Source organism: Panthera uncia, chromosome A2 (assembly GCF_023721935.1).
Source record: "Panthera uncia isolate 11264 chromosome A2, Puncia_PCG_1.0, whole genome shotgun sequence".
Lineage (NCBI taxonomy): Eukaryota > Metazoa > Chordata > Mammalia > Carnivora > Felidae > Panthera > Panthera uncia.
The window spans coordinates 18,747,543-18,766,817 of record NC_064816.1 but is presented as its reverse complement, the minus strand read 5'-3'; the positions used below and the strand labels follow the sequence as shown (position 1 = coordinate 18,766,817).

General features: G+C 37.0%; 1 protein-coding gene across 1 annotated transcript in view; it reads right to left on the bottom strand.

Moving 5' to 3' along the window:
* Positions 1–19,275, bottom strand: part of DOCK3 (dedicator of cytokinesis 3) — a 560,028-nt gene that overhangs the window by 361,886 nt on the left and 178,867 nt on the right. The window contains exon 5 of the mRNA XM_049640567.1: positions 4,389–4,485. Within this exon, the coding sequence (XP_049496524.1) occupies positions 4,389–4,485 (97 nt within the window). The remainder of the gene's footprint in view (positions 1–4,388; positions 4,486–19,275) is intronic.

Below are 19,275 nucleotides of genomic sequence, written 5' to 3'. Positions count from 1 at the left end.
TACTACTTGAAATAGAATGCAGATACCACAGTTTATGTCCCTTTCCATCACCGTTTTAGATACAACTTTCTTAAATATAAACCTCTACATACACTGAAATCCATATCAGTGTTATAATTTCTGCTTCGTCTCCTCAAAGACTACTTTAAAAACCTAACAGAATTTACCCCTTCTATTGATTTCTTCATTCCTACATTCCAAGTGTCCTTACATTATCTCTTACTTTGTATCTGATAAACATCCATTATAGCTACTATTTTAGAACCAACCCAACGGCAACAAATTTTCTTAGGGTTCCTTCATCTAAAAATGTGTTTATTTCTCCTTTATTCCTGAAATATATTTTTCCTGGATACACAAATCTGGGGTAACATCAGGTTTTTTTTCTTTCAGTACTTGAAAAATGTTGGGCCACTCCCTTGTGTCTTCCATAGTTTCTGATGACAAATTTGCTGTCATTCAAATTGTCATTTCCCTAATGGTAATGTGTTGTTTTCCTTTTAAAACTTTTTCTTTGGCGGGTGGGGGGATGGGTCAAATAGGTGAAGGGGAGGGATTAAGAGTACACTTATCATGATGAGTAGTGAGTAATGTACAGAATTGTTGAATTACAAAATTGCACACCTGAAACTAATCTAACACTGTATATTAATTATATTGGAATTTTAAAATACATAAAAAATTTTTTAAAATATATATATACATATATACAAAGATTTGCTTCTTCTGCCTTAATTTTCAGAAATTCAACTACAATGTGATTGTGCATGGATTTCTTTAGGTTTATCCTGTTTAGAGTTTACTTGGCTTCTTGGCTTACATCTTTTGCCAAATTTGGGAAGACTTAAGCCATTATTTCTTCAATTTTTTTTTAACTCCACATTCTGTCCTTTCTGTCTAGTCCTCTGATGACTTAAATGTTATATCTTTTGTTATTGTCCCACAGGTCTCTGAAGCTAAGTTTACTTTTCCATTTAGTTTCTCTCCATTATTCAGATTGGATAATTTCTTTTGATCCATCATTAAGCTCACTAATTCCTTCCTCTGTTCTTTCCATTCTGCTATTGAATTTACCTAGTAATTTTTAAATTTTTGTTAGTCTATTTTTTAGTTCTAAAATTTTCATTTGATTCTTTAAGTTTTCTATTTCCTTGCTGCAGTTTCAAGAGTGTTTTCATTTGTTTCAAGAGTGTCTCTTCATCCCAATGGCTAACAGACACATGAAAAGATGCTCAACATCGCTCATCATCAGGGAAATACAAATCAAAACTACATTGAGATACCACCTCACACCAGTCAGAGTGGCTAAAATTAGCAACTCAGGAAATAACAGGTGTTGGCGAGGGTGTGGAAAAAGGGGAACCCCTTTGCACTGCTGGTGGGAATGCAAACTGGTGCAGCAACTCGAAAACAGTGTGGAGGTTCCTCAAAAGATTAAAGATACAATTACCCTACGACCCAGCAATAGCACTATTAGGAATTTATCCAAAGGATACAGGAGTGATGATTCATAGGGGTACATGTACCCTAATGTTAATAGCAGCATTATCAACAATAGCCAAATTATGGAAAGAGCCCAAATGCCCACTGCCCATCAAATGATGAATGGATAAAGAAGAAGTGGTGTAAAAAAAAAAAAAAAAGATGTGTGTGTGTGTGTGTGTGTGTGTGTGTATAGTGTGTATATACAGTATGTGTATATATATAGTGTGTCTATATATACTGTGTGTGCATATACATGTGTGCATGTGTATATATATATATATATATATATATATATATATAGTGTATACAGTATATGTGTATACACACACACACACACACACACACACAATGGAATACTATTCGGCAATGAAAAAGAATGAAATCTTGCCATTTGCAACAACGTGGACAGAACTGGAGGGTATTATGCTAAGTGAAATAAGTCAGTCAGAGAAAGATATCATGTTTTCACTCATATGTGGAATTTGAGAAATTTAATAGAAGACCATGGGGTAAGGGAAAGAAAAAAAAAAGTTACAAACAGAGAGGGAGGCAAACTATAAGAGACCTTTATTTTTATTTTTTAAAATTTTTGTGTATGTTTTTATTTATGAGAGAGGGAGAGAAACAAAGCATGAGCAGGGGAGGGGCAGAGAGAGAGAAAGACACAGAATCTGAAGCAGGCTCCAGGCTCTGAGCTGTCAGCACAGAGCCCAAATGGGGCTCAAATTCATGTACCACAAGATCATGACCTGAGCCGAAGTCAGACACTTAACCAACTGGGCCACCCAGACTTTTAAATACAGAGAACAAACTGAGGGTGGAAGGGGGTGGGAAGGCGGGTAAAACAGGTGATGGGCATTGAGGAGGGCACTTGCTGGGATGAGCACTGGATGTTGTATGTAAGTGGTGAATCATGGGAATCTACTCCCAAAGCCATGAGCACATTGTATACACTGTATGTTAGCTAACTTGACAATAAATTATATAATAAATAAAATAATGTAAGTAAATAAAGATGCAAATTAAAAAAAAAAAACAAGAGTGTCTCTAATTGCTTGCTGGAGCAATTTTACAAAAGCAGTTTTAAAACCCTTGTTGATGATTCCAATGTCTTTGTAATTTCAAAGTTGGCATCTGTTATCTTTTCTTCTTAAAGTTTTCCTGATATTTTACATGACAAGTAAATTTAGTCTGTACACTGGACATTTTAAGTATTGTACTATGACATTCAGATTCCTGTTTAAAACTTCTATTTTAGTAGGTGGTCAATCTGCTTAGATTCAGAATGCAATTCTAGGCTCACTTTTGTGGTCTGTGATTCATATGTCAATTTCGCACATGAAGTCTTTCCAGTGCTCTTCTGGTTTTCCCCATTTGTGTGTTACCTAGATAGCAGAACTCTACTTCACTTACACTCTGCATGGATTTGGGTGGTGAGAAGCACTGCCTCATTTCAGCAGGACAAGGATGAAAAATAGAGGACTGTTTACATGGTGTACTAGAGTGCGGCACTATCTCATAATGGGGAGGTTAAAGTCAGTCTTGCCTATAGGCTCAGCTGGGAAGGGACCCACTTATTCTTATAAGGGAAATGGAAATCAAGAGTTCCAACCACAGGCTCCTCTGTGGATGGAGGCTGCTTCCTTACTTTAGAGCATAGAAGGAAGTCATAGTTTTGCCCACAGAACTCTGCAAAATAAGGGCATCACTATGTTAACACTGGGTAGTTGTGAAATCCAGAGTCCCACCCACAGGCTCTGCTGTAGAAAGGTGCCACCTTGCAAATGGTGGTGAAGTGAAAGTCAGAATCTTCCCACAGACTCCAATGAAAAGAGGCACTGCCTCATTACTATAGTGGGGAGGGGTAGAAGTCAGTGTTTGACCTAAGGCTCCACTGGAGAGAAACATGTGTTACTGCACATGGGGGTAAGAGTGTGTGTATGACATGGAGTAGTTCCACTATTGCAATGCCTATTTGGGTGGGTATGAGGGTGCAGCTTTTATTGCAATGTTTGTCTGGAGAATAGAAAGGATAGATTAAAAGGTTTCTGTCTTGCTGTGCCATCCTTTGGCTTAAAAAAAAAAGGCTTTCTTTGATGCTTTTTGTGTGCACCCAACAGTATATCCACGTTGTGGGCTTCTCTAGATCCCAGGCCAAAGTATATGGGAGGCAAGAAAAAACAACAATCAGGGAACTCACTCAATCCTTGAGTCCAAAGGTCCCTAATCACTCCACCTTCTCTTCCTTTACTTTCAGAGTTTTCTGGCAGGTGATTTATGGGTTTTGTCCAGGATTTTTGTTGTAATTACTAAGAAGAATATACAGAATGTGTTTATTCCATCTTGTTTGAACCCAAACCTTGTCACTCATGTTTAGCCTTGATTTTGTGTGTCCTATCACTCTCTACTTCTGTTTACAGAGGATATGGGCTGGGTTTTTACTAATCTTTCTATTAATTACGGGCTTAGCAAAGCATGTCATATATGACATATCCTATCAGCTTACTAGCTATAAGAAACTGTGGATACAACTTCTTGGCCTTTACCCACCATTAGGCTCACAATGCAACTCTTAAGTTTGCTCATTCATTCAGTAAATACCTATTTTATGAAAGCTTCTGGAGCTACAGCAGTGAGTAAGACAGTTAAAATCTCTGGTGTTAAGGAACTTAAATTCCATTGACTGGGATAGGGTGGAGGGACTGCAGGCATACAAATAATGTATTCTCCTCAGACTGAACAACATTCAGTGTACTATGTCTCAGTTAATATTAGGAACATACATTGAAAAGTTGCAAATATTCAGAAATCTAAAAATTTGTAATTGGCATAGGTAAGATAAATGTTTTCACTTGGTATAATGGAATTTTAATGATCTAGTAAGCTAGTTATCAACTACTTACCACATAGAGTTGTTTCCACAGACTGGCCCATTCTTGTAGAGTTGCTGTAACCTCAGTCACAATAGAATCTTCAAGTGGAACCACAGTTTCATACTGCCTACAACCAGAGCCACAACAAACAGCCACATTATCTTTGATAAAATACCAGAATGCTATCTATTGACATTTTTAATGTGTGTAATTCAAATTTTAAATTCATGCAAATATAAAGGAGAGGTACATCCAACTGATTAAAGACTCTTTTGCAGTAATATGATGCAACAATGTAAATGGACTGAATTAATGTAAAAATACCTGGGTTTTGCTATATAAGTCCTCAATTTTACTTTTAGAAATACTGCCTTTAAAACCGACTTTTTTAAGAAAAAAGAAATAAAGAGGGCACTTGTGATGAGTACAGGGTGTTGTATTGAAGTGTTGAGCCACTATACTGTACACCTGAAGCTAGTATTATACTGTATGTTAACTAGAATTTCAATAAAAATACACAAAAAAGAAAAAAAATAAATACAAAATAAAATATTTTTAAAATAATTTTTAAATGTTTATTTTTCAGAGAGACATAGGGCGAGGAGGGAGGGGCAGAGACAGAGGGAGACACAGAATCCAAAGATGACTCCAGGCTCCGAGCTGTCAGCACAGAGCCCAAAGCAGGGCTGGAACCCATGAACCACGAGATCATGACCTGAGCCGAAGTCAGACACTTAACCGACTGAACCACTCAGGAGCCCCTAAAACAGAATTTTTTTAAAGACCGTTTTTAAGCCTTTTTCTTTAAAGAAAGACCATATACTGCCCAAGTTTTGCTTAAATTAATTTTTTAAGTTATTTGTGCCCTTTAACACTTAACAGTAATGCAAAGATCTGATGGAAATGAGGGGAAGGGGACCCACACACTGATTTCTAAAACATTTTATAAACCCTTCATTATACTGGTATTCTATTTTCTTAGAAAACTGTGTCAGTAGAGGAATTCTCGGTCTGGTAGAGGAATTCTGATCCTGGTAAGGGTCAGAAAGGTACTGGGTTTCCCTCAGCCTACCTCGTAAGCAGCATCAACTGTGGTGCCATTCCCTGTGCTAACTGCCAAGGATTTATCAGTGAACAAAAGTGGACAGGGTTCATATCTTCAGAGAGCTCTTGTTCTGGATAGGGAATTAACAGACAAATAATCACAACATACATAAATGAACAGTGATGAATCTAAGAAGGAAATTAAAGTGTACAATCAGAGATTTTAGCTGGGAGACATGATTTAAAAAGAAAGGATCAGTGAAATCTCTGAAGAAGTAGAATGGCCCAAAAGATGCAAAAAGGCCATGACAGGAAAAGTGTGTGGAGAGGGAGAAAACCAGGTATGGTGTCACTTGCAGAGGAAACAGTATACAAGAAGCCACCAAAATTAGAAAGAATTTCACATAAACAAGAACTTTAAAAAAGCCAGTAATGCTGAAGCCAGCTCTGACAGGGCCTTTTCAAATGATACTAAATGTTCCAGATCTTAACTCAAGTAAAACGACTGAAAAGTTACTGAAAGGTTGTTCAAAGTAGGGGCATAACTTGGTAATATTTTTATAATGTCTATGCCAATTGTGAGGGATAATGAAATATTTTCTGGTATAAAAATTTTATATACTGATATGCTGAGGTGATTAGAATCTATAATTCTGATTTATTAATCTATTCAACCACCTGGAAATAGCAAAATATTATACAAACTATTATCATTATGTATTATGTCTTTATACAGTATGATAGGTTGACAAACCACCACTGTGTTCAAAGATAACTCAGTACATTAATATTGAGTATCAATGAATATATGTTACTTGATGGTGTTTTATGGCTTTATTGTTTTATTTTGTGTGCTTCAGTCCAACAGATAAAAAGAATCTTCTTGGAATGATGCCAGAGAACTATCCACATTCATCAAATTTATAAGCTGATTAAAATAAAAACTTCCAAAAATTAACAACTCAGGAAACAACAGATCTTGGCAAGGAAGCGGAGAAAGGGGAACACTTTTGCACTATTGGTGAGGTTGCAAACTGGTGCAGCCACTCTGGAAAACAGTATGGAGGTTCCTCAAAAAATTAAAAATAGTGGGACACCTGGGTGGCTCAGTCAGTTAAGTGTCCGACATCAGCTCAGGTCATGATCTCATGGTTTGTGAGCTCAAGCCCCACATCAGGCTCTTTGCTGTCGGCACTGAGTCCACTTTGGATCCTCTGATTCTCTCTCTCTCTCTGCCCCTCCCCCGCTCTCCAGTGTGCACGTGCACACACAGGCGCTTGCTCGCTCTCTCTCTCTCAAAACAAACAAAATTAAAAATAAAACAATTAAAATAACAATTTTAATTAAATATTTAATTAAATATTTATTTAATTAAAAACAATATAAAATAACAATTAAAATAACAATAAAAATTAAAAACAAAAAAATTAAAAATAAAGCTACCCTATGATCCAGCAATTGCACTACCAGGTATTTATCCAGATGACATGAAAATGCTAATTCAAAGGGGCCCATGCACCCCAATGTTTATAGCAGTACTACCAACAATAGCCAAATGATGGAAAGAGGCCAAATGTCGACTGATGAATGGATAAAGAAGATGTGGTATATATGTACAATAGAATACTACTCGGCAATCAAAAAGAATGAAATCTTGCCATTTGCAACAACACAGATGGAACTAGAGTGTACTATGCTAAGTGAAGTAAGTCAGACAAAGACAAATATCATACGATTTCACTCATATATGGAATTTAAGAAACAAAAGAACACAGGGGAAGGGAAGGAAAAATAAGATAAAAACAGAGAGAGAGGCAAACCATACAGACTCTTAAATACAGAAAGCAAACTGGAGGGTTGCTAGAGGGGGCATGGGTTGGGGATGGGCTAAATGGATAAAGAGCATGAAGAAGGGCACTTGTTGGGATGAGCACTGGGTGTTCTAGGTAACTGATGAATCACTGGGTTCTACTCCTGGAACCAATACTAAACAGTATGTTAACTAACTAGAATTTAGATATGGATAGATAGATAGATAGATAGATAGATAGATAAAAACTTTCATCAAAGGCTTAAGAGTAAAATGGGATATATTTTTTTTCCTTGTGTCACTAGCATCCAAGGTAGTGACTCCAAAACTCAACTTTACCAATTATTTCAGGTACTACTACAACAGTTTAAATAAATGGTTTAATTTAGTTTAACTTTTAAAAATAAGTCATACTGAACTTCTCAGATGAAGGAGAGTAAGCCAGTGACAAATGACAGATCTGAAAAAGAAGTCTTAATGACTTACTACAAAAAACTGAATTCAAAGAGAAGACATCCTTTATTTCTTCAAACTACTGGATAACTGCATATAAACATTAATTTCTGAAATTATTTTTATATTCCATGTTTTTAAGAGTGCTACAGAGATAATCAGGAGATTTATAGAAACAATCAGGGAGATCACAATCTTAATAACAAAATTTAAATATAAAGCACAAATAGATGCTGTGTGACATCAACTATAAGTTTTTGTGCAGTTCTGAAGGAAAATGTTCACTGTAAACTGACGATAAAGCTACATGAAGGAAGTGAGGTTCCCAAAGGAAGGTTAGGTTTGAAAAGCAAGGAGGCAGAGAGAGGACCCTGTAGGCTGTAATAAGCTATAAAAAAGGTACAGAGAAAATAATGAGCAAAACATATTAAAGAGGATTCATGCTGGGGACACACAGGTAACTGAAAAGACAGAAGGTATTATCAGGGCAAGGCTAAGAGATTTAAACCTGACCCTATGAAAACAGACACAGGGGATGTTATAAGAGTGTTGTGTTTTAAAAGAGAGAGGGAAACAGAGGCGCCTGGGTGGGTCAGTTGGTTGAGCATCTGACTTTTTTTTTTTTTTTTTTTTTTTTTTTGGCAAGTAAAGAATTTTATTATTTTTTTTGTTTTCTTTTTTTTCTAAATATAATTTATTGTCAAATTGGTTTCCATACAATACCCAGTGCTCATCCCAACAGCTGCCCTCCTTCCTGCCCATCACTCACTTTCCCCTCTCCCCTCCCCCATCAACCTCAGTTTGTTCTCAGTCCTTAAGAGTCTCTTATGGTTTGCCTCCTTCCCTCTCTGTAACTTTTTTTCTCCTTCCCCTCCCCCATGGTCTTCTATTAAGTTCCTCAAGATCCACATATGAGTGAAAACATATGGTATCTATCTTTCTCTGCCTGACTTATTTCACTTAGCATAATACCCTCCAGTTCCATCCACGTTGCTGCAAATGGAAGGATTTCATTCTTTCTCATGCCAAGTAGTATTCCATTGTATATATAAACCACATCTTCTTTATCCATTCGTCAGTTGATGGACATTTAGGCTCTTTCCATAATTTGGCTATTGTTGAAAGTGCTGCTATAAACATTGGGGTCCAAGTGCCCCTATGCATCAGCACTCCTGTATCCCTTGGGTAAATTCCTAGCAGCGCTATTGCTGGGTCATAGGGTAGATCTATTTTTAATTTTTTGAGGAACCTCCACACTGTTTTCCAGAGTGGCTGTACCAGTTTTTATTCCCACCAGCAGTGCAAGAGGGTTCCCGTTTCTCCACATCCTCGCCAGCATCTATAGTCTCCGGATTTGTTCATTTTAGCATCTCTAACTGGCATGAAGTGGTATCTCAGTGGGTTTTGATTTGTATTTCCCTGATGAGGAGTGACATTGAGCATCTTTTCATGTGTCTGTTAGCCATCTGAATGTCTTTGGAAAAGTGTCTACTCATGTCTTCTGCGCATTTCTTCACCGGATTATTTGTTTTTCGGGTGTGGTGTTTGGTGAGTTCTTTATAGATTTTATACTAGCCCTTTATCCAGAGCATCTGACTCTTGATTTCATCTCAGGCCATGATCCCAGGGTGTGGGCTTGAGCCCCACATAGAGCTCCACAATGAGCATGGAACCTGCTTGAGATTCTCCTCTCTTCTCTCTCTCTCTCTCTCTCCCCTCCTCCCCCACTTGCACTCTCTCTCTAAAAAATAAAAAATATATTTTCTAAAAAAGGGGGAGGGAAATAAACCATAAGAGACTCTTAAAGACAGACAACCAACTGAGGGTTGATAGAGGGAGGGAGGTGGGGGATGGGCTAAATGGGTGATAGGTATTAAGGAGGATACTTGTTATGATGAGCACTGGGTGTTATATGTAATTGATGAATCACTGAATTCTACTCCTCAAACCAATATTGTACTGTATGTTAATTAACTAGAATTTAAATTAAAAAATGTTTTAAAAAGAGTGTTTGGGGTGCCTGAGTGGCTCAGTTAGTTGAGCGTCTGACTTCGGCTCAGGTCATGATCTGTCACTCTGTAAGTTCGAGCCCTGCATCAGGCTCTGTGCTGACAGCTCAGAGCCTGGAGCCTGCTTCGGATTCTGTGTCTCCCTCTCTCTCTGCCCCTCCCCTGCTCATGCTCTGTCTCTCTCTGTGTCAAAAATAAATAAACATTAAAAAATTTTAAAAAAAGAGTGTTGTGTTTTAATAAGATTAATACAGAAATAATGTATGGAATAAAATGGAAAGTTTCATATATTACATCCTCAGCTATTTTAACCAGGAACATCTATGGGAAATTTACATTCCTATTTGAAATTTCTAAGGCTTTGGACTCACTTCAATTTATACTAATCAAGTTTAAACTAAAACAGATTCATACTCTGATTTCTCTTCAAATCGTATAAATCTTTCGCCTTTTAAACTAAAACAGATTCATTTTTCTTAGATTATAAACACAAAATCAATATCCTAAAAATTCCTAAAATTCAGATAGAGTATTATTACAAACATACTATTGCACAGGCCAAGCAGAAAAAAACTGCTACTGAACCTCACTTGGAACTATGGCTTTTAAAGGTTCTAGAACTAAATAGATTGGGCCTAAAGCAGTTCCCTCCTCCCCTCAGCCTAGGGTCATGATCTGCCATAGCCCAAATATAACTATGGGGAAAGAGATTTAAAATGTTATTGTATAACTTGGGTCTACATTGGGCCTTGGGAGCAAGTAGAGGTAACTGCATAAGCACTATACAGATGTGCTCAGAGGGAGAGAAGGAGGGGAAAAACAAAATCTCTCACTTCTAAAAACCAAAATTCTAAAACATGAAAAATATAATGGTCAAGGTTTAAAAATAATATTAAAAATCTCCTCAGATTTTTATAAAAGTCTGATAAACATTTTTATATGTTTATAATGTTTAGAGAGGGATCCCTGGGTGACTCAGTCGGCTGAGTGTCTGACTTCGGCTCAAGTCATGATCTCATGGTTCATGGATTCGAGCCCTGTGTCAGGTTCTGTGATGGCAGCTCAGAGCCTGGAGCCTGCTTTGGATTCTGTGTCTCCTCTCTCTGCCCATCCCCCACCTGCGCTCTGTCTCACTCTCTCAAAAATAAATAAATGTAATAAAAAAATTTTTATAATGTTTACAGAAATTAGTTAACTTCCATTTAAAAAAGAAAAAGAAGCAACACAAGCAAAAACAAATAAAACAAGAGCTAATGAATGTGCAAAAGAACCAACTTGGAATTTTACAAATGAAAAGTATATGAAGAAAATGTCCAGTGATGGTTGAATAGAATAATAAAATGCAATACGTATACATAAGGGAATATTATTCAACATTTAAAATAAATGAAATTTTGATACATGCTACAACATGCATGAGCTTCAAAAACACTATGCTAAGTAAAATAAGCCAGGCACAAAAGGACAAATATTGTGTGATTCTATTTATATGAGGAACCTAGAACAGGAGAATTCATAGAGATAGAAAGAAGAGAGGTTCCCAGGGGCTGGAGGAAGTGGGAATGGGAGTTACCTGTTTAAGAAATATAGAGTCTCTGTTTGGGATGATGAAAAATTCTAGAGTTGAATACTCAAGAAGGTTGCACAACATTGTGAATATGCTTAATGCCACTGGATTGCACTCTTAAACATAGTTAAAATGCTAAATTGTATGTTATGAATATTTTATCACAATTTTTTAAATGTCAAAAAACATTAGCAGTAGGGGGGAAAAATCTCAACAGAAAGGATACATGCTGGACAGAATTCAAAAGAAAATTAGTAGCAAGGGAGTAGTGAAGAAATCACTCTAGAATGTAGGTCAAAGCAAAAAAGTAACCCAAGGTATGAACGAGTACTCAAGAGACATGAGAGATAAGTGAAAGAATTCCAACCTACTCATAACAGGATTCCCAGCAGAAAAGAACAGCAGTGTTGCAGAAAAACTGTGATTAAACCCCAAATATAGAGACAGAGTTGCCTTCCACTATACAACCAGAAGATAATAGACACTTGATTTCTCAGCCTTTCTATTATTATAGTACAGGCTCATAACCTGAACTCAACCTACCACAGACTTAGAAAGGAAAACCAATTACCCAAAGAAGAAGAGAATAGAAAGAAATCAATTTGGTGGCAGCAACAGTCAGTTTACATTTATTTATCTTTGAGAAACAGAGTGAGACAAAGCGTGAGCAGGGGAGGGGCAGAGAGAGAAGGAGACGCAGAATCTGAAGCAGGATCCAGGCTCTGAGCAAGAGGTCAGCACACAGCCTGATGTGGAGCTCAAACCCATGAACTGTGAGATCATGACCTGAGCCAAAGTCGGACGCTCAACCAACTGAGCCACCCAGGCACCCCCCAGTGACAGTTTAAAGAGGCAGCAGTCCTGTGGGAGCATTCAGTTTTAAGTTGGTGAGGGGAATGAGGAGGCAGAATTAAATATGGTAGTGAGGATGTGTCTCACTGAGATTTGAGAAAAGGCCTGAAGGAAGTAACAGAGTTTTAGCCAGGGACAGTACTCCAAGCATAGGAAACAGCATGAACAAAAACCTTAAGGCAGGAGCATCCCTGATATGTTCGAATAAAAGCAAGGAAGTCACTGTACCTGAAGTAGACTCAGAAATAGGGAGAGTAGAAGGAGCAAAGCCAGGTCATATAACTTTGTAAGCCTTTATAAGAACTTGGTTTTTACTCTGAATGAAATAAAAGTCATTGGAAGATTTTATTTCTTTTTAAGTTTATTTTGAGAGAGAGAGCGAGTGAGTGAGCAGGGGTGAACAAGTAGTGGGGGGTGGGAGGTGGGGAGGGCACAGAGAGAAGGAGAAAGAATCCCAAGCAAGCCACATGCTGTCAGCGTGAAGCCTGACACGGGTCTCGATCCCATGAACCATGAGATCATGACCTGAGCTGAAATCAAGAGTTGGATGTTCATGAGCCACCCAGGCACCCTGCCATTGGAAGATTTTAAACACAAGTATAAAATAATTTTTTTCACATAACTCTGGCAGCTATGTTGAGAATAAACTGTAGGAGACCATGGATAGAAGGGGGGAGAGCAGTTAGAAGGCAATGAAGTAAGATGAGCAAGAAAGCATAATCAGAGAAAGTCTATACTTTTCATTTCATGTCATGCTGTGATAAGTTAGGACATAAGCGTGTTCTTCTCTAAGTTGTCTAATACTGCACAATGCAGAAGTCTACCCCAGAGCCCTTGAGATGCTCAAATTATTGTTCTTTGGCAGCTGTCAATAATTCTTCCAGTATTTCTTACATGCGCACCATTATTGATTCCCTTCCTATCGCCTCTCTCATCTATCCATTTCAAGCCCCCAAATCCCCAATCAGCTGTGGTGATGGTAATGCCAAGGTTCCTAGAACACATGCAATAGAAATCCATACAGCTACAAGCACAGTAAGTCTGAGGTTGAGTTTCAAAACAGTTTGTTAAGGGTGCCTGGGTGGCTCAGTTGTTAAGCATCTGACTTCGGCTCAGGTCATGATCTCATGGTTCATGAATTCAAGACCCCCATCAGATGAGCTCGATCCCCACATCAGGTGAGCTTGAGTCCCATTTCAGGTAAACATGAGCCCAATTCAGGTAAGCCTCACTTCTCTCTCTCTCTCTGCCCCTCCTGGGATTCCCTCTCTCTCTTCTCTCTCTCTTTCTCTCTCTCTCTCTCTCTCTCTCTCTCTCTCTGCCCCTCCCTCACTGTGCCCTCTATAAATAAATAAATAATTAAAACTTAAAAAAAAAAAACAAGAAAGCAGTTTGTTAAATAGACCAACAATGAGGTTAAAGACAAAAAAAAAAAAAAAGACAAGTATAAAAGGGTAATTTGGACTACATAATCAAAAGGAAGAAACTTTCTGGGTACTGCTGACCTACTGATTCTCCCTTTAACTCTATCCAAAATCTATAAAGAATTTACGAAGCTCAACACCCAGAAAACAAACAATCCCATTAAGAAATGGGCAGAAGACATGAATAGACATTTTTCCAAAGAAGACATCCAGATGCCTAACAGGCACATAAAAAGATGCTCAACATCACTCATCATCAGGGAAATACAAATCAAAACCACAATGAGATACCTCACACCTGTCAGAATGGCTAAAATTAACAACACAGGAGACAGGTGTTGGCAAGGATGTGGAGAAAGGGAAACTCTCTTGCACTGTTGGTAGGAATGCAAACTGGTACAGCCACTCTGGAAACAGTATGGAGGTTCCTCAAAAAACTAAAAATAGAACTCTCTATAATCCAGCAATTGCACTATTAGGAATTTACCCAAATGGTAAAAGAATACAGATTTGATGGGGTGCCTGAGTGGCTCAGTTGGTTAAGCATCCAACTTCGGCTCAGGTCATGATCTCATGATTCATGAGGTCATGATTCATGAGCCCCATGTCAGGCTCTGTGCTGACAAGCTCAAAGCCTGGAGCCTGCTTCAGAGTCTGTGTGTGTGTCTCTCTCTGCCTCTCCTCTGCTCGCTCTCTGTCTCTCAAAAATAAACATTAAAAATATTTTTAAAAAAGAATACAGATTCTAAGGGGTACGTGCATCCCAATGTTTATAGCAGTACTAACAATAGTCAAACTATGGAGAGAGTGCAAATGTCCATCAACTGATGAATGGATAAAGAAGATGTGGGGTGTGTGTGTGTGTGTGTGTGTGTGTGTGTGTGTATTATGGAATATTACTCATCCATCAAAAAAATGAAAGCTGGCCATTTGCAACAATATGGATGGAGTTAGAATTATTAGACTAAGCAAAATAAGTCAGAGAAAGACAAATATAGTATGATTTCATTCATATGTGGAATGTTGAGAAACAAAACAGATGAACATGGGAAGGGGGAGGGAGAAGAAAGGGAAACAAACCACAAGAGACTCTTAACAATAGAGAACAAACTGAGGGCTGATGGAGGGAGGTGGATGGGAGATGGGCTAAATGGGTGATGGGTATTAAGGCACTTGTAATGAGCACTGGGTGTTGTATGTAAGTGATAAATCACTGAATTCTACTTCTGAAACCAATACTGCACTCTATATTAACTAAAATATAAAAAATAAAAATAATTGAATAAAATTATTAAAAATGTTTTTAAATAAACTAAGAGTTCAATAAATCTAGCAAATGTAGAATGGATAGATGAGACAATTTAATATACTCTGTAATATCTAATTGGAAGGATCATCTGTGGTCAGAAAACCAGGGCTACAAAAAGCTGAATGCTCACTTTATTGATGTTCTGTGTAAGAGTTCACTTAGATTAATCTTCTCTTTCACTTTCAGGGCTCAAAACCAAAAACCAAACTCTAGTTTTGATCCTGATGTTTGCTGAATTACAAGGTCAGTTGAATTTATGTCTTCCCATAAATACGAAGATAAAAGGCAGGCTACTGATTAGAAAGCATGGTAGAAATAAAAGTATGACATGGGACAACTTAAAAGAGCCCAAGTTCCACCCTTAATATACTTCACTTTGCAGTAGAAAAAGGCCCTCCTTCTCTACTCATGAGGGTGTCCTTGCCTTCCTTAAAGACTTCCTTAAGACTTAAAGAGTTATCTTGCAAAGGAAGCCAATTTTCCAACACTCCTCCAAGTGTCCCATTAATTCAGTCTGTTTCCTTCCCCAGATATCCCACAATGAATGTGGTAAAAGGCATTACAGCTATTAATAAGCTTAACTCCATGGGCTTTCCCTCATCAAGGCTGATCTGGTACAAGTGTTGAATGAGAACTGGCTAGTAGCAGTGGGTAACGCTGAGACTCTGATATAGTATCATCCTCCAAGTGGATTAGCCAACACAATTTGGCAAGTGTACTACACTGGACTCCATTCACCATAAAAGGGATGGGATTTGGACTTACTTCCTCTGCCTCCTTTATCTCTGGAAACATGACCTTCAGTAGACTACTCAATATTTTATTTGCCATCATGTTAATGTGGGTAAAACTGAAATATGTGCAAGGACCCCACATGAAACCAAAAGAAGTAGAATAATAGACTGGTGCCCACAGGATTAACTGACATTACTAATTACTTCATCACCCAGAACACTGGACTGTACAGAACAACAGAGAGGACTCTAAAATAATTCACCATGCTATCTTTTTAAAGACTGGGGCACTATCCACATGATGTGATAAATGCTCTGAACCAGGAACCAATATAGCTATGTTTTTCCCAAAGACAGAACATGGGTCAAGAAAGAAGTAGTAATGGAAGGGACACTTCTCACTCTCAAACATAATGACTCACTTGCAAAATTTTAGGTTCCAATCTCTTGAGGATTTTTTACTCCACTGATATAGAATCCAAGTGAAATATGAATATACCAGATGAGAACATGATTCAATTACACCGAATGTGAGATTACCATGAGGCTGTTTCAGTTTTAAATACTTCCTGCCACTGGGCACACAAGTGGGAAAAAAGAGGCGGTTTTGGTATTGGCTGTTGTGTTTAATTTTTGCCAGTCCTCAAGAAGAAACAGGTTTACTGCTATATAACAGAAGTGGGGAGACACACAGATGGAACCAAAGGGATCCACAAGGAGCATCCTAATATTGTCATACTCTGTGGTAAATGTTAACGAAAAAACTATATCATCCCTTATCATACTGAATCACCAAAGGCTCAAATACCATAGCTGAGGTGCTAAAGAAAAAACATCATAAAATGGGTAGTAAAAAAAGGAGTTCGTTAATGAAAATTAATACCTGCAACTAGGTAGAGAAACATGTCTATATCATCTACTACGTATTGTTCCTTCCTCTATCATATATATTTATAAATTTTACTTCATTCTTATCTTCCTTGTTCCTTTCTGACCATTTTTAAAGGGTGTGGTGATGAGATTTAACTTATACTACAGTCCACAAATTACAGAAGAGCAAAATATAAACTTTATGAAGCTAAAGGAGAATATTCTAGAGATTATCAATTTGGAAACACATACTAACTATAATACCTTGTATAATATAGCTAAAGTATTACAAAGAGGGAATTCCATACTCTTCAATTCTAGAATTAGAAAAGACTAAATATAATTCACAGAGTGTCCAGACTGACAAAGTTTTAAAAATTGTATAATTTTATTTTTACTTTTTTAAATGTTTATTTATTTTTGAGAGAGAGAGAGAGAGAGAGAGAGAGCGTGAGCAGGGAAGGGGCAGAGAGAAAGGGAGACACAGAATTCAAAACAGGCTCCAGGCTCCAAGCTGTAACCACAGAGCTGAACGCAGGCCTCGAACTCATGAACTGTGAGATCACAACCTGATCCAAAGTTGGACACAGCCAACTGAGCCACAGAGGTGCCCCTGTTTAAGTTTTTTAAAAACCAGAGGTCCAAAAAATTAGAAATTAGAAAATATTACTTATAAAAATTTTAAACATATTCATGAAATAGAAAACAACAAGAGCTAATAGGGAGGACTGGCGATGTAAATTCTTTGCTAAATCAAAACACACTTAAGAAGGGTCTAATCATGTGAAAATAAATTTAAAAAAAAGACCAAAACAATAATAGTGTAAAAGGAGGGATATAATCATAAATTGTAGCCAAGGTTTTAAAATATCCGAAGAAAAGGATAAAAACTGTATGATCCTTTCAATAGATGCAGAAAAGCATTTAAGAAAGAACAACATCCATTCATAATAAAAACCCTCAACAAAGCAGATTTAGAGGGAACATACCTCAACATAATAAAAGCCTTATATGAAAAACCACAGCTAACATCATCCTCAACAGGGAAAAATGGAAAGCTTTTCTCCTAAGGTCAGGAATAAGAGACAAAGATGTCCACTCTCACCACTTTTATTCAACATAGTACTAAAAAGCCATAGCCACAGCAGTCAAACAACCAAAAGAAATAATGGGAATGAAATCAATAAGGAAGAAGTAAAATTTTCACTATTTGCAGATGACATCATACTATATATAGAAAACCTGAAAGATTCTAACGAAACACTGCTAGAACTGATACACAAGTTCAGTAAAGTTGTAGGATACAAAATCAACGTACAGAAATTTATTGCATTTCTATACACAAATAATGAAACAGCAGAAAGAGAAATTAAGGAATTGATCCCATTTACAATTGCACCAAAAACCATAAGATAGCTAGCAATAAACCTAACCAAAGAAGTGAAATGCCTGTACTCTAAAAACTATAAAACATTATTGAAAGAAACTGAAGAGGGCACAAAGAAATGGAAAGACACTCCATGCTCATGGACTGAAAGAACAAATATTGTTAAAATGTCTACACTGCCCAAAGCTATCTACACTTTTAATGTAATCCATATCAAAATACCAACAGCATTTTTCACAGAGCTAGAACAAACAATTATAAAATTTGTATGGAACCACAAAAGACCCTGAATAGCCAAAGCAACTTTTAAAAAGCAAAGCAAAGCTAGAGGCAGCACAATTCCAGACTTCCAGTTATATTACAAAGCTGTAGTGATCAAAATACTTTGCTATTAGCACAAAAACAGACACACAGATCAATAGAACAGAATAGAAAACTCAAACTATATGGTCAATTAATCTTCTACCAATTTTTAATGAGATTATTTAGTTTTTTAGTGTTGAGTTGTATCAATTCTTTATACATTTTGAATAACCCCTTATTAGATAATTTGCAAATATCTTCTCCCATTCAGTAGGTTACCTTTTTGTTTTTCTTGATGGTTTCCTTTGCTGTGCAAAATCTTTTTATATTGATGTAGTCCCAATAATTTATGTTTGCTTTTCTTTCCTTCGCCTTAGGAGACATAGCTAGAAAAATGTTGCTACAGCTGATGTCAGAGAAATTACTGCTTATTTTCTCTTCTAGGAGTTTCATGGTTTCAGGTCTTATATTTAGGTCTTCAATCCATTTTTATTTTATTTTTGTATATGGGGTAACAAAGTGGTCTAGTTTCATTCTTCTGCATGTAGCTGTCCAGTTTTCCCAGCATCACTTATTGAAGAGATTGTCTTTTCCCCCATTGTATATTCTTGCCTCTTTGGCATAGATTAACTGACAATATAAGCATAAGTTTATTTCTGGACTCTTCTGTTCCATTGATCATTTATATCTATTTTTGTGCTGGTACCATATTGCTTTGATTTCTACAGCTTTGTAGTATATATCTTGAAGTCTGGAATTATGATACCTTCAGCTTTGTTCTTCTTTCTTAAGACTGCTTTGGCCTATTCAGGGTTCCATAAAAATTTCCGTATTATTTGTTCTAGTTCTATGAAAAATAATGTTGGTGTTTTGGCTATCATTATTTGTAATACTTTGTCTTTTCACCTTTATACTAGAGTTAAAGGTAGTTTACACACCATTACAGTATTAAAATATTCTAAACTTGACTATATACTTTACCAATGTGTTTTACACCTTCATATGTTTTCACGTTAACTAATACCCTTTTCAGCTCCAAAAACACCCTGCAGCATTGCTTATAAAATGTATCTAGTGCAGATTAACTCCCTCAGGTTTTATCTTTCTGGGAAAGTCTTTATTTCTCCTTCATATATGAAAGATAACTTCGACAGA